We start from the raw sequence: 14194 nt of genomic DNA on the forward strand, positions 1-14194 counted from the left end.
ATCTGCCAAGTTTCTGGCTAAGGTGTTGGCACTAGGCACCATGAATAAGCGCTATATTGCCCCGAGGCCGAACTAACAGTGCGGAAAAATCTCGTACCTCGGAAATTTCTCGGAAAAATGACATCTTAGACATATTTTCAAGGTACACAGAACACAGCCTCATGGTGTGGGTGAATAAGAAGGCCTTGAAGTCACTTTCAAACTGCGGCAGTTGAAAATCACTGTCACAAGTTGGATCTGCAGTGAACAATATTTAGTAAAATGTCCGCAGAAAAAAATTCCACAGTGATTTAAAGGAAAGAAAACCTCTTCACGCAAATATGTTGTATCCCAGTCCCCAGGACGACCATGCAGTCTTTGTCACCAGTCGCACATGCCGGAAACTCACGCGAGTTTTTGTCGAGTCCTGCTCCGATGGTGACGGTCAGTGTTTTGCCGGACGCCTTGGTGACAGCCAGGTCACCCTGGCCGCGCTCAAAGTGGATGTGGCGCGTGCCACCGCCACCCCAGCCCTCCTTCTTCACCTTCATCTCCAGCCTGAGGAACGACAGGACGGTGAGGGTGCGGGTGTGGGTGCGCGGGGATAAGGAGTGAGGCTGTTGGGAGTCCTCACTCAAGCTCCAATTGTGTGACCTTGTAAGGTCTCAATTTTCTAGTTGGTTCTTGGTTCGTTCTGAATTATTTTCCAATGAAAATGGTTGACACTTGATGCGATCACTAACTGAACGATTGAGGCTTATGCATAAGTTGTGCGAAGCAATGATGCGAACGCAAAACATTTTACACTAAACCACTACCTGCACAATGCACATGTCGAAGAGTGTAACCATCGCGCTCACCTTGTGTCAAAGTTTAGGACGACGTTGGCTCCGATGGTTTCGTCACACTTTTTCTTCAGCACGGCGAGGAACTCTGTTTTGAAGTTGAGTGTCAGGAGACTGTCATACTGGTTCCTGACGTGAAGAACGAGGAAGTCGTCCTGAAAGACAGCACGAGGACGTTACCGAGGGCGCTGACAGAGCGGCTCGGAGGCTGGAGGACGAATGCGGAGAATGGACGGAGACGTAGCATCAGCGGTATTTCGTTACGAGAGGACCCACTTATGGTCTGACCGATGCTTTCACGGTCAATATCAACAGTGAATCGCTCGGACGGTCAGGCATCGTCCGGGACATCAATAAAACAAATATTACACATGTGATACGGTGGTTGAAAAATACAAATGACACTCTGCAAAAAAAAACTTTATGGTACACCAGCCTTGGACACAACTTCCGAGACAACTTCCGAGACGAGACAAACGAGAAACAACCGAGAAATCATTACATGATCTAACACTAGGTCAGTTTAGGCACACAACCAGTCCAGATACCGGCAGATTACCTGGTAAGGACTCAGCGAGACATGGCTGATGGACGGTAGGTCGATTTTCCGTTTGACAACCTCGAGAAGCTCGCCCTTGCGGGGCCCCTGTTTCGCCTTTTCACGGCCGATGAGGTAGACAAACTTTGGTGTCAGGATCAGGTCCCTCTTGCACGACTGGAGATGAAATAAAGACCGTCATCTACAAGTCAGGATAAGTTAAAATGAAGACAGCAAAATGAAATCTGCGAGCCAGCATCCAACATCCTTTCTACCTTAGAACAATGCAAACCATGTTATGCTAATTTATATCCCCTTACGTGCCTGACCATGCAAAATGAAAAAGTAGACACTAAGTACCAGACGGGCATGCGAATTTCCGCAATAGCAGCCCTGGTACTCGCGATGAAGCTACAATGAAGAATCATGACATAACCAAGTTTCCGTAATCCCACATATCAATCACTACATGTATCGTATTGTTCCGTTCCCGATCAATAGATGACCCGACGAAACTCGTCCGGATGCGGTGTCAATTCTCGCCCATCTCCAGTGTGACTTCTCGTCCGCTGCGGCGTCGCTCACCTTGAAGCGCCGGTCGTACTTGACGGCGGTCTCGGCGAACTCTATCCGCTCCCGTTTTCCGACCAGCGCCCGCAGACCGGGCCGGTCGTCCAGGCCGATGTAGTCGCCCACAAAGTGCCTGGGGGAGAAAACAGGGGGTCACCAAAGAGATATCAGTCGTTCAGACCCGCACAAGAATTTAATTCATAAGACATCCAATTTTAAACAGTAGACAACAAAGACTGTCAATTGCTTTAACCCCTCCGTGGCAGCCCTGACCCACCCCGGTGAGGCGATGGCCCACCTGTTGATGGAGAACCTCCTGCGCTCCTTCTTGCCGTAGAAGAGGTCGCTGGCATCGTCCCTCTGCTTCTTGCGCTGTTTCTCGGCAAAGTAGCGCCGGAAAGCCTTCTGAATGACGCGTGCGTAGCCGTCAAAGCGCCGCTCCCGGAGGTCCTCCAGTTGGAAGAGCTGCAACAGTCGCCGCAGGTGATCTGTTAGTGACATAGTGTTCCGTACAGAAAAATATCAATTTTCTGAATAGGGACGACTGCTAAATCGTGAAAGATCGTTCGCTCGTAAGGCGCATTTATAATGTACCCACGGAAGGGGCAATGCTTAGCATGTCAATCCACCGCCAGCACTGGGCTCTACCTATATCCTGATGGTATTACTACCACTTGCTCAACATCAATTTCACTGACGTCTTTAGAAACCTCGTGCTGGCAGTGCCGTGGTCAGACCACCTTTCAAATTTTGTCATTGACATATTGACGATAACTTTACAGCGTAGCATTGATCTACATAGTGCATCTAAAAGGCTTATTTTGATACACATAAAACACATTTGCTCCCCGTAGCAGAACATTTACATTTTTACTGCCAAAGATAACAACAATATCTCTGCCTAGCAGGGTTGTGCTTGACTCATGAGTCGAGTCAGAAATTTGACTCAACTCTGACTCAAATGAGTCAGATTTGAGTCGAGTCGGATAAAATGTTGAGCTGTTGAGTTGAGTCAGAGTTGAGTCGGACAAAAATATTAAGGCGTTGAGCTGAGTCAGAGTTGAGTCAGTAAAATAACTTTTGACATTGAGTTGAGTCAAACATTTAGGAACATGAGTCAGCTGACTCAACGCTCTAGAAACAAGCTTTTCATCCCCCCCCCCGCTTAACAACTTCGCCCTGGCCCTGCTGCCGGATTTTTTCACCCCCGCCCCCGCTCAACAACTTTTTTATCTGAGTCAATTTTGAGTCAACTCACTTGACTCAACAAAAAATTGGGTCAAGTTTGAGTCGAATTATATTTTCATTGAGCCGCGTGAGTCATGAGTCGAGTCAAGGGAAAAAATCAGCTCCTTGTTTGAGTCAGAGTTGAGTCAGGGCTTTCTGAAGTTGAATGATGAGTCGAGTCGGCAAATTTTTTTGAGTCGAGCACAACCCTGCTGCCTAGTGCCTAAATAGTTTCATTATCTACCCCAAACGTTAGCCAGCAGCCCACCGGACCACCATCCGCACTGACCGACTCCGGAGCCTTGATGAACACTTTGGTCTTGCCCAGCTGGAACTGATCGTCGTCCAGGCAGCCGGCCTTCATGATGAGCTGAATGCCCTGACGAGGGTCGCCTCGCCACATCGGCCACGTCTCCTTCGTCAGGATGGCGTACCTGAGGAAAAAGGGGTTCATAATAAATAATAACGCTGTCAGGCAGCAGGCACAAGACAGATTGACGAGTGCGGTAACTGTGACTATCAGTGACACAACTGTGTCGACAAAAAAGCTATCAGACGGTATATTATCAAGCATTGGGCTATCATCCGTAAGTTACGTCGAGTATGACCTAAATCTGGAAGCTCACAACATACCATATCGTTGCTCTCCTTTAAGTTACACCGGTACTCTCGGTTAACTCTGCGACCCTCCATTATACTCGTACCCGTCCTCGACTGATCTGCACACTGACTGACCCGTCCGTTTCCGACCCCACCCGGCGCCCGCCGTCCCCCAACTGACCGCCGGAGGAACTTGTCGAACGGCCGGCGGTACGCGAAGCCAGCGCGCCGCACGCGGATGTTCTCCTTCAGGCCCAGGTACTCGACCTGGTGTTTGACGCGCCCCTCCTCCCAGTCACCGGCACGCTTCGTCTCGTTGGGCTTGATGCACCTGAGGGGAGAAAGCGCAGTCAGAGATGGGGAAGGATATGTGATTAGAGGGGTGGTGATTAGGGAATTTGGCAAATCTAGCGATAAAGAAATGGGACAAACACAGCCGGATGTTGATTAGTTTTCTGAGATACTAAGAGTTTCAGCATAAAAAATATATGCACGCGTCAGAAGCTAAGAGGTTTATGTTAGTAACAGCCAGACTCAGCTTGACTGAACGCAAACCCCTCGTGATCAATCGTCAGCATGGAGTCCCTCACTACCATCCCACCTCGCCCCTCCCCGGTCGATCCTCACCGTATGTAGTGCGGCGTGCACTTCATCAGGGTCTCCGTGAGCGCGTTGGCCTGGTGCCGGATCTTGGAGCCGGCCGTGGTCGGTCGAGACTTGGCGCCGCTCTTGGAGACCTCCTCGGGGAACAGGCTGGCCATGAACTCCCTGTCGGGACGACCAGACGGCGGCGTGACGATAAGTCAACAGTGGAGAGGAACGGTTAACAAACGCCGGTTCGGGTCGAAGACCATGTGCGACGTTTTCAGTCCAGCATATTGCGGAACTCTAGTGGGCCAACATTGAATTTAACTTCCTTCAAAATTTCAAAATGCGCACAATACGCCATTTCAGAACTTGCCTCGTCAATTTAGGATACTGCTATTGATCACCAGTTACTACAAGAAGTATATCTTCACAAGTCAAGGTTTGATGCTTGATGCATGTTTGCATAAACATCCGCATTGACGTCAGATTTATAAAGCATGAACGTACACCTGGCTGGCCTGCATGACCTCGACGATGTCCGGGAAGAGGACGTCGCGGTTGCGCTCGCAGAATCCGTCCACGTCGTAGGAGACCTTTCCGGCGTAGTGGTGGATGATGAAGCCCTCCTTGTTCTGCTCGTAGTGCTGGTGGCTGCTCATCACAGAGTTTAGGTGCTGGCGGAGGACGGAGACACGGAGAAGATCGGTAAGTGCGTCTGGTTTCAGATAGGAGGAAGTCTCATCAACTGCAAACCTACGGCCAGAAGGTTGATAGCTTTTTGGTCAAGATAAGACATCCGAGTCTGCAGCATATTGCATCGAAAGTGGTCCCATTTGTGATAAAAAAGTTACACCCGCACTCCGCAGCCATATGCACTTGCAGTATGCACGCCTGAAAAGAAACGCAGGAAAAACGTAACACAGGACAATCTCACGGGCAGATAACCTAGTGGGCGTTGCTCAAGTCACCAACCGGTAAGCGCGCTTCTTTCCTGGAGTGTATCTCAGTTAAAATGCCATTAGTACATCAATCAACATTTATCATTATTCTCCAGTCATAACTCAATATATATAACTGGGCCAAATATGTGCAAAACCCCACATCTCAAATGCACTTTAACCATGACGAAGAGCTCCTGAGTCCTTACAGTTACAAACCCAGCAGTCAGTGCGCTCTAAGGTCCCTGACGTATGACCAACCGGGCGGACGTGCCATGCCGAGCCGTACCACCCCGTAAGCTCTACATGTTACCACACCCTACCGCTCCGCACAGCGGAGGTATCATACCGTACCACTACGAGCCACCGACATACCACACCGCTTCGTACTGCGGACGAACGTACCATCTGCAGGTCTCGGTCGGCTCCGTCGGTGACCGCGTGCATCTTGGCGCAAATGTCGTCCAGCATCAGCATGATGCCCGGAGGACGCTTCGCCTCGATCAGGTCGCACACGATCTTGTTGTTGAAGTAGTCGATCGGCCGCCACTTGATCCCCTCCCTGACGTACTCTTCCTGTGAAAAAATGGGAGAAGGACATGCAAAATCATATCACAGAAATCAGACATTTTAAAATATGTTTGGGCGTATTAATGCACTTATGACCCCCTCGTAACATACGCTACATCAAGTAGCTATTGTAATGTGGCAAGCTTAATAAGGTGAATAAGTTTTTAGGAAAAACGGCTACGGAAAACAGGCATACCTGCTCCGCCTTGAGTGTCAGCTCGATGAAGATCTGTTGCAGCTTTTCGTTGACGAAGTTGATGCAGAACTGCTCGAAGCCGTTCTTCTGGAAGATCTCGAAGCCGTAGATGTCCAGAATGCCGACGTTCTGACCCTGCTCGCTGGTCTGCATGGCCTTATTCACCACCTGAAAGTTGTCCAGAGTGATCAAATTGTCCAAAGTTCACAAAACAAAAAAGATTCCAAAACGATACCAGCGCTCTCGAACCGGTTTGATCGCAAATATCACAATTTGTGAAAATTGGTACAAGCAAAGCAAGGATTATGTTATAAAAGTCAATAACCGGTATAAGTATCCAAGGCGGCCATACTTCTATTTGAATAATAATCATAAGATTCTGAACAAGGAGAACCACTGAGAGTTTATCCGAGCTAGATTATGCCGCAGAAGACTGCAGCAGAAATGCATTATTTCAATTCCTGTCCCTCGTCCACATCACACCCGACCCCGCCTCACCTTGACTAGAAAGTCAAAGAGCCGCGAGTAGAGCGCCTTGCTCCAGGCGTCGCGCGTGTACGAGGCCTGCTCCACGTTCAGCGTCACGTCCACACGCTCGGACTGGCCGCCCCAGCGGCTGTCGAACACTCTGCTGAGCAGCTTCTTCTCCAGCCGCTCCTCGGGCACGCCGAGCAGGTGGGCCGGGAAGGCCAGGTACTCCTTGCCGGCCACCCGGGCGTCGTTGCCCTGCTCGGCGAACGGCACGTTTCCCAGGTGGAGGATGGCGGCCACCGCCTGTAGCACGTCCGTCTGCTGATCGTCCGACAGACCCATCACAGACATCGCTGCAAAGGACAGCGGCAGCAGCTCAGCACGGAGGTCGGTGTGGGCTCGACAAACGTACACAACTTAAAAATAGGGCAAAGCGCATTGATTGGATATTTCACATTTACTTTTAAGACGAATGATCGTTTATACATAAAAACAAAACCGATACAGCATGCCCATTCCCACAAGCAATACCGCAGCTGAATGTTGCGTGAAAATAAATGAGAATCATGTACCTTACGGTACATGCATGTCATTTCTCGTGTTGGGGACCACGGCTACCTAGGAAGTGCAGAAGCGTGTCGTGCTCTGACACAAATAACGTGTCCTGTTATATGTCCGCACTCAGCGGGATAACACGACGTTCCGATGAAGGCCAAAGGCCAGTGTTAGCCGGGCTTTCCAGCAAAGGGATTAGTAGATACGACATGTGTCGCTAGTCACGAGTAAAGAGCAAACCAGACGTCTCGTTTCGCAAAGGAACCGTACACATTTGTGTGCGAAACAAATAATTTTCAGGAGCACTCCAAAAGATGAGCTCCTAAAGCCAGGAACGCAAAAGAGCAGACGCAAATCATATGAGATGATGCTTTCAGTGTTGATAGTGTGGTGCGTGCCGTATGTCTTGCTATTAAAAAAAGATAATAAACTTTGGGATACCCACTTCATACACGCAATGCGTACATCAAGGCCATCTATAGAGCATACATATTACATACCCCTGAGCGTTTCCTGAAACTCGTGTGCGTCGTTGGTGCCGTCCACTTTGTACACGTTTGACTGGTTCAGGTAGGCAAAGTAGTCCGGGGACGTGAGACCAAAGTCCTCTGAAAGCGACACGGTAACACATCAGACACAGGCCGACTGTTGGTCTGTTCGGCTATTCAACAAACAACGGGTAAAACCGAAAGTGAGGACGAAAGAAGTTGTTAACAAATACTCAAGTTGTTACGAGACTCTTTTAACTTAAGAAAATCGGCACCTGCATCTAACTAAACGCCAACCGAATCCAAATTAATTTTGTTCTCCCGCATGCCTAGGACCACGTTCATCCTTAGCTGACACCCAATCCCGGGGACTCAGCTCCTCCGTTCCGCTTACGCTTCATGTCGTTGGTGGCTCCGGCCAGCATCTGGTAGAAGATGTGGAAGTTGCGCTCGCCGTCGTTCTGACGCACCACGCGCGACTTCTCCAGAAGGAAGTTGGAGATTTTGCCGCCGGTGGGCTGACCGCCGGCACTGAACTGCATCTCCACGTACTTGCCCTGTGAAAGGCGGCGGGATTATCACTTTGAACGGGTCACTTAAAAAGGTGAATTTCGTACATGATCATATGGTTTCGCACATATTCTAGTGGAAACAACGACATAGGGCACAAATCTAGGGAAGAGAATTCCCGCCTGGGGTTGATTTAGTAAAAACATGATTGCTCCCATTTTAGATAACAAAACAAATATCTATCTAGCCCAATTCTCACAACATACGAGTCAATGTCTGCTGTGTAACATCCATGACTCCGTGAACGGTATCACCCCGCTGTAGGTATGTACGGAACACATCCGAACGGTACCCGACGGTCGCTGCAGCGGCGGCCTGTTACCGCTGTATGTTCGACTGCGGTCGGGCCGCGTCCGGGCGTTCACAGAAACCCCCAACTCCCGTGGGAGAGACGCTTATAGCGGGGTTCTGAGACTGCGGTGACCGGTCGGTGGGGCGGTCTGTTGGTACTTGGGGCCATACCTGCACTTTCCACAGTAATATTATTGCCAAAGATCGTGCAAAACGCCTCAGACGTAAATCTATATGACATCGTGAAACACTCACGAAAACCAGAGCTGAGTCGATAATAAAACGGCTGAGGCACGCGAGCTTACTGAGGGACACGGCGACTAGAAAACGGCTCCAAGAAGTCAGCAGCCGAAGTAACGCGCGTGCTTTTGACTAGACGTAGCCCATACCGTGGAGCACTGGGACGGGCCCATCCCACTTCTCAACCTTACTGGATGCCATCCCAACCTCCCCAACCACTCGTCGGCCCACGCATTTACCACCTTCCTAACATACCGCAACTCATTCCCACCGTTATTTAATCTCACAGTTTCCGCGCTTTAACGATTCGCACTGCATCCCATCGCCCCAACGGGACGCAGTGTCCTATCCTGTCCTATCATCCCATCATCCCAACGCTCCATCGACCCACCGTACCATGATCCCCCTAATGGGCGCCGCCCACCGCCCTGCGTCCACCAGCGCGGCGGGCGGAGAGCGAACTTCAACCGCCGCCTAAGGTAGCCCCCAGGTAAACCGCACCGGACCTCCAGTCCAGGATGGGCCGCTCTGATAATTTGGGAGCGGACAATGCGTCCGACGGCTATTACCCTAGACCTTGAAGATGGTGCCAGGCTGGCAGACCACACACGGGGGAAATGGTGGACCGTTCGGCAATTAAATCCGACAGAGTCTCGGGATACTGTATTTTAATGTGTAAGAATTGGTATCTGGGCGGCTGTGCATCTGGGCGGCTATAATCGCTTGGTTTCCAGAAACTTCAATATTCATTTCAGTCGACATAAATAATTTCAAACAACCCGGTAGCGCCGGTGATCTGAAGTAGCAGCCACCTGACCTAGTAAACTCAGCCATAACTCGTCTACCCTCCCAGACGTCTCCCTGACCTCACACGGCGCTCCGGAGCGTCAGTTCGAGGACGGCAGGCCGTGAGCGTCAGCTGGAAGCCGTCGGTCCGTCCGTGGTACCGCCCATTGTTCCCAGATCAGCCCGGTGCGGCGCCCGTGACGAACGGTTATTACAGCCAGAGACCCAGAGCCCCAAGGAGACGGGAAGGAAGAAGAGGTCGAGAACTCGCAGGGTTCCCAGGCAGATCGCAGCGAGCTGGTGAGCCAGCAGACTTGAGTAGATGTCTGTGCCATTGCTGCGAAGCAAGGCTGTGAAGTGTGAACGCTGGGTGGCGATTAAATGAAGGGAATCTAAAACATCATACGACCTGTATAACAGAGGCTATCAATGAGCTCAGCAGTATTCTTACCTTTATCGTCTTTGTTCGGTCAGCATTTACGACCATCCATAAAATTCTACCTGTGCCATAGGGCCTGTGCCTATGCCTGTGCCTGCTACGGCCTAATAACCGAGCATCCGCCCGAGCTAACGTCACCGTCTCCAACTTACGAAGCGGCTCGAGTTGTTGTTGCGCACGGTCTTGGCGTTGCCGAAGGCCTCCAGCAGCGGGTTCGACTTGAGGATGATGTCCTTGATCTGCTGGACGCGCTGTCCGCCGCCTGAGACCCGCGCGATGTACTGCATGATGAACTTGGCCGCCACCGTCTTCCCCGCGCCGGACTCGCCGCTGCCGGGAGAGTGGGGTAACGGGGGGTAAGCAAACCAACAGGGAGATATGGTAGCGGGGTTTGTACCCCTGCCAGAGCGAGTGGGGAGGCCATATCGAGAAGTGGTCCAGGTCATAGCAGAAACTGTAGGATCAAGAATCAGGAAGACGATATGCTATGTGTTTTTGGCATGCATAGATGTGTAAATAAGCAAGCATAAGTACCTATATCTAGAACAAGTTGGTATGCTATATGACAACAGGAAAAAAATAAGACATATTTGTCAAACGCAGTCCCAGATGACGCATCACAGCCGACAGGATTATTTGCCAGTTGCTCTATATATTATGCATACCTACCAAGCATGCAGTCGATGACTAACCAGTAACCATTCACCATGACTCATCAATTTCCTTCAATGCCCGTCTTCCCAACATTTCGCGTCGTCGACCTCCCAGCATCCCGCCGAGGTGACTCATCGCCTCTGTCTGTCCTGACTCAGGCCTATTTACTCAATACCCACGGCCGCGCGAACTTCTTACGCACAAGCCACACGGACTTTCGCCGCCCTCTTCCTGTGTGCGTGCAAATACCGGCCGGTAACCCGAGACACGACCTCAGCGGCTCGTCACCGTACCCCCGACACCACGGCGTTACTCGGCCGCGCCCGGAGCAGCCGTCTGTCGCCGGACCGCCGGCGGAAGTTCATTGTTGACTGACGGAGGGTGCCGGCGGCGGCCGGACGTCCTCCCGGCTCTCCGCGCCGCACCGCGCCGAGCAGGGCTGAGCGAGCGCAGCAGCACGAGTCACCCAGCCGCACTGACACGCAGTGGTGACCCTCGGAGCCCCGCTGTGACCACTGGCGGTCCCAGGGGGGGGGGGGGCACGGGGGCCATGGCCCCCCCTTTGGTGCTGAAAGGTGGGGCCATACTATCTTTTGGCCCCACCTTTCAGATCGAACAAAAGTCCTAGAAAAGCTTTTCGTATGTTTCATTTTCTTTCTTGCGCCATCAAAGGACGTAAATTTCACTCATGAGGGCTCAGTTTCGCATTCTGTCAATTTGGTGGTCAGCGTCGCTGGCACCGGTTCACGAGTATGGCCGGATCTTATATGGATTATCAGCGTGGGTTTACTTGAGGCTCTCGTAGGCCCAGCAATGGCTGGCATGAGACCCTCTTCGGCAGTGGTGGATGGGTCCTGCTAAAGGAGATTGGCTCTAAGACACTAAAGTAAGACCTCATGGGTTGGTGCTGTGCACATCAGAAGCCCGGTGGTGACGCCGTATGCCGGCTTGGTTTCTTAAGGATTAGCGTGGGAACTCCGGGGCCTGCATAGAGTTTGCATGAGCTAGTATGTAATCTCAGAGGCATGTGTGTAATGTGTACACAGTGGCGGTTGCGGGGGGGGGGGCATCAGGGCCATAATAAAGGGGGCCATCATATCATTTGCCCCCCCTCAAACAACCAATGGGCCCCCATATAGGTGTATGGGGCCCTGGCAATTATTCGATCGTCACGAAGCTCAAAAAAAACCACGCCCAGCTATTAATATAGCTCCCACACCGGTCTTTGAGCGTCCTACACTGACCTCTGAGGGAACTTCAGTGGCGGTCAAGTGCCCACGTTGACCGCTAAGAGCCTACATCAACCTCTGAGACCCCACATCTGGCCTATGAGGGCCCCTAACAGGCCTCAGGGGTCCCAACCGGCGTCTGAGGGTCTCACACCGGTCTCTGGTGGCCTTATTTCTGTCTGTGGTGTCCCAAGACGAACCTTAAGGTGCCAATGAGGGCCCCGCACTGGCTGCTGAAGACCCGATGCCGGCCTCTAAGGGCCTGCATTGGCATTTGAGGAGGGCCCATCTTGGCCTTTGAGGGCCCTCTGCTGGCCTCTGGGGTCCAACGACGGCTCATGCCGGTCTTTTAGGGCCCCACGCTGACCTCTGAGGGCCCATGTTGGCCTGTAATAACCCACATTAGCCTCTGAGAACCCAACTCGGTCACTGATTGTCTCAAACTACTGGCCTTTGTAGTTTGCAGGCCCTGTACTGGTCTCTGAGGGCCCTAAACTGGCCTCTACGTGAAAACATATATGGGTGGGTTTCTGAAGATCAGAGGGCTCACGCAGTCTCCGGCACAGCCTTACGTTGGTCCTGATCGAGATTACTTTGCGTCCTGATGGTCCGGCGCAGATTCCCTCATATTTCGACGTCGGGACCCCATGAGCCGGTGTGGGTCCTGGGCTGGCAGAGACTGATGAAGTCCTTAGGGCTCAGGGCCAGTCTTTTTAGCAGTAAGACTAGGCAGGTTGAGTGAGCCCCAATAGAGCCGCGCTGCGAAGCCCCGCAGGAGTCGCGCGCGGCCCTCAGATGCCAATTTTGAAAGCTCGGAACCTGTGGGGGGTCTCCAGAGGTCGGTCGGTGTACCTACTCTCTCCCGCCGCCACACAACTAGGTATGTTACCTATATGAGTAAATGTCATAGTCTGAAAATGCTCTCTGGGTTTCACATGCTTGTTCAAAGCAAGAGGTATCTGTACTTTTCCGAATTGTTTTATAGTGGTAAGGTCATGAATCCGCGTGCCTGACCTTCCACTATACCTATGCTACACCGATCCGTCGTCATGGTGCAGTGGGCCGACCGGTGGAAGCACCGTGGGACGGGAAATGGAACTGGTGATTTTGCCTTAAATTGAGCTTAAAAATTTCACGCAAGTATCAGATGGATGAAGCATAAGTAATGCCAACTGCGCGGCACCTCGTGGACGTAAAAAATTAGCCGATCACCCCCTCCCCCCTCCCGGTGACGGATAAATGTTATGTCCCGCGAGTGTGACTTTGGCCCCCCCTTTTGCTAGCGGCTGCGACCGCCAGTGGCTGTGACTGACCCGCGCGTGCCCCGAGGGTGTGTTGTGTCCTGGGGGCGTGCCACCAAACCCGTCTCCTCCCCCGACAGCAGACAGCTGACGTCCCGCCGCGAGCAACACCAGCCGCCCGGTCGGCGGCCGTTTGTGCAGCTGCGTCCGCCGTCACTCAGCGCCGCTCGCTGCCGAGAGATGCTGCACAGACAGCTAGCTCACTTCTGCATTTAGGAGGGCGACGGGAAGTCCGAATGAAACGCATTTCTGCTCTATACGTAACTCCACCGCTATACAATCTTCAGACAGACCTGCCAGCTAGTCAACCTGGTCGACCCTCCATCCAGCAGCTGACATGAGCCATACATTATCCACCCAGCCCCGCCCACTCAATGGGTGACATTCCGGCAGCCGGCGCGGACGTCACCGCCTCACCGAGCGTGGGTTCGATTCCCACGGTGGTCAGACGATTTACGACCTCGGCACGCCGCCGCGTGTCTGAGGAGCGGGAACAACAGATGGTCCAGCCCGCCCGGGCTGATTCACGGTTCGGTGACCATGCGGTGACCAGGCGATGAGCATGCGGTGACCGAGCGGCGACCAAAAGTGAACCGGGACGCAGCTCGACCGGGTGGAGCTCGCGAACAGCCGTATGGCCTATGTGGCCCGAGACGAACGATGGGGAGCAGCATAACGAAAAATGGTCGTTAAGTAAAGCGTTCCGCCGTTGACATGAGCCTTTTATTTTTAACTGAGGTGTGACAGCAACTCTTTACTTCCCGTGACATTGATCAATTCAGCCCATTAAATGTAACGCTTACGCAGCTCGTAAACAGACCCCACCGTCGCGGCAGTTTGTCCAGTGACTGTCATGCGGAACCATATACCCCCCCCCCCCCATCAAAGCTGCGACCAGACAAGGGCTTCCTGAGGCTCTGAGCTTGGGTCACGCGACCCGGTCTGTGAGTAAAGCTCCCCGTCCGGCTCCGTCTGACCCAGATTGGGACTAGGGCTTCTTTGTGCCCGAGTGGCCACGGCCGCTGGATGTTTGCGAGGGTCCCGGTATAGAGAGTTCTTGTGTCCTGTTCATTATACACATCAACGCCCTTGGAGAGCATCGGGACAAAACACTGCGTG

General features: G+C 52.3%; 1 protein-coding gene across 1 annotated transcript in view; it reads right to left on the reverse strand.

Annotated features, from left to right (window-relative positions):
- Positions 1–14194, reverse strand: part of LOC122391000 (unconventional myosin-Ie-like) — a 39690-nt gene that overhangs the window by 2943 nt on the left and 22553 nt on the right. The window contains exons 5-19 of the mRNA XM_043384511.1: positions 10044–10221; positions 7960–8122; positions 7578–7685; positions 6550–6875; positions 6052–6219; positions 5691–5861; positions 4855–5021; positions 4387–4527; positions 3941–4090; positions 3449–3593; positions 2231–2397; positions 1948–2065; positions 1384–1539; positions 840–979; positions 389–537 (exon numbers count right to left, since the gene is read on the reverse strand). Of these exons, the coding sequence (XP_043240446.1) occupies positions 389–537; positions 840–979; positions 1384–1539; positions 1948–2065; positions 2231–2397; positions 3449–3593; positions 3941–4090; positions 4387–4527; positions 4855–5021; positions 5691–5861; positions 6052–6219; positions 6550–6875; positions 7578–7685; positions 7960–8122; positions 10044–10221 (2447 nt within the window). The remainder of the gene's footprint in view (positions 1–388; positions 538–839; positions 980–1383; positions 1540–1947; positions 2066–2230; positions 2398–3448; positions 3594–3940; positions 4091–4386; positions 4528–4854; positions 5022–5690; positions 5862–6051; positions 6220–6549; positions 6876–7577; positions 7686–7959; positions 8123–10043; positions 10222–14194) is intronic.

Source organism: Amphibalanus amphitrite, unplaced genomic scaffold, assembly GCF_019059575.1.
Source record: "Amphibalanus amphitrite isolate SeventyFive unplaced genomic scaffold, NRLGWU_Aamphi_draft 000418F_arrow, whole genome shotgun sequence".
NCBI classification, from domain to species: domain Eukaryota; kingdom Metazoa; phylum Arthropoda; class Thecostraca; order Balanomorpha; family Balanidae; genus Amphibalanus; species Amphibalanus amphitrite.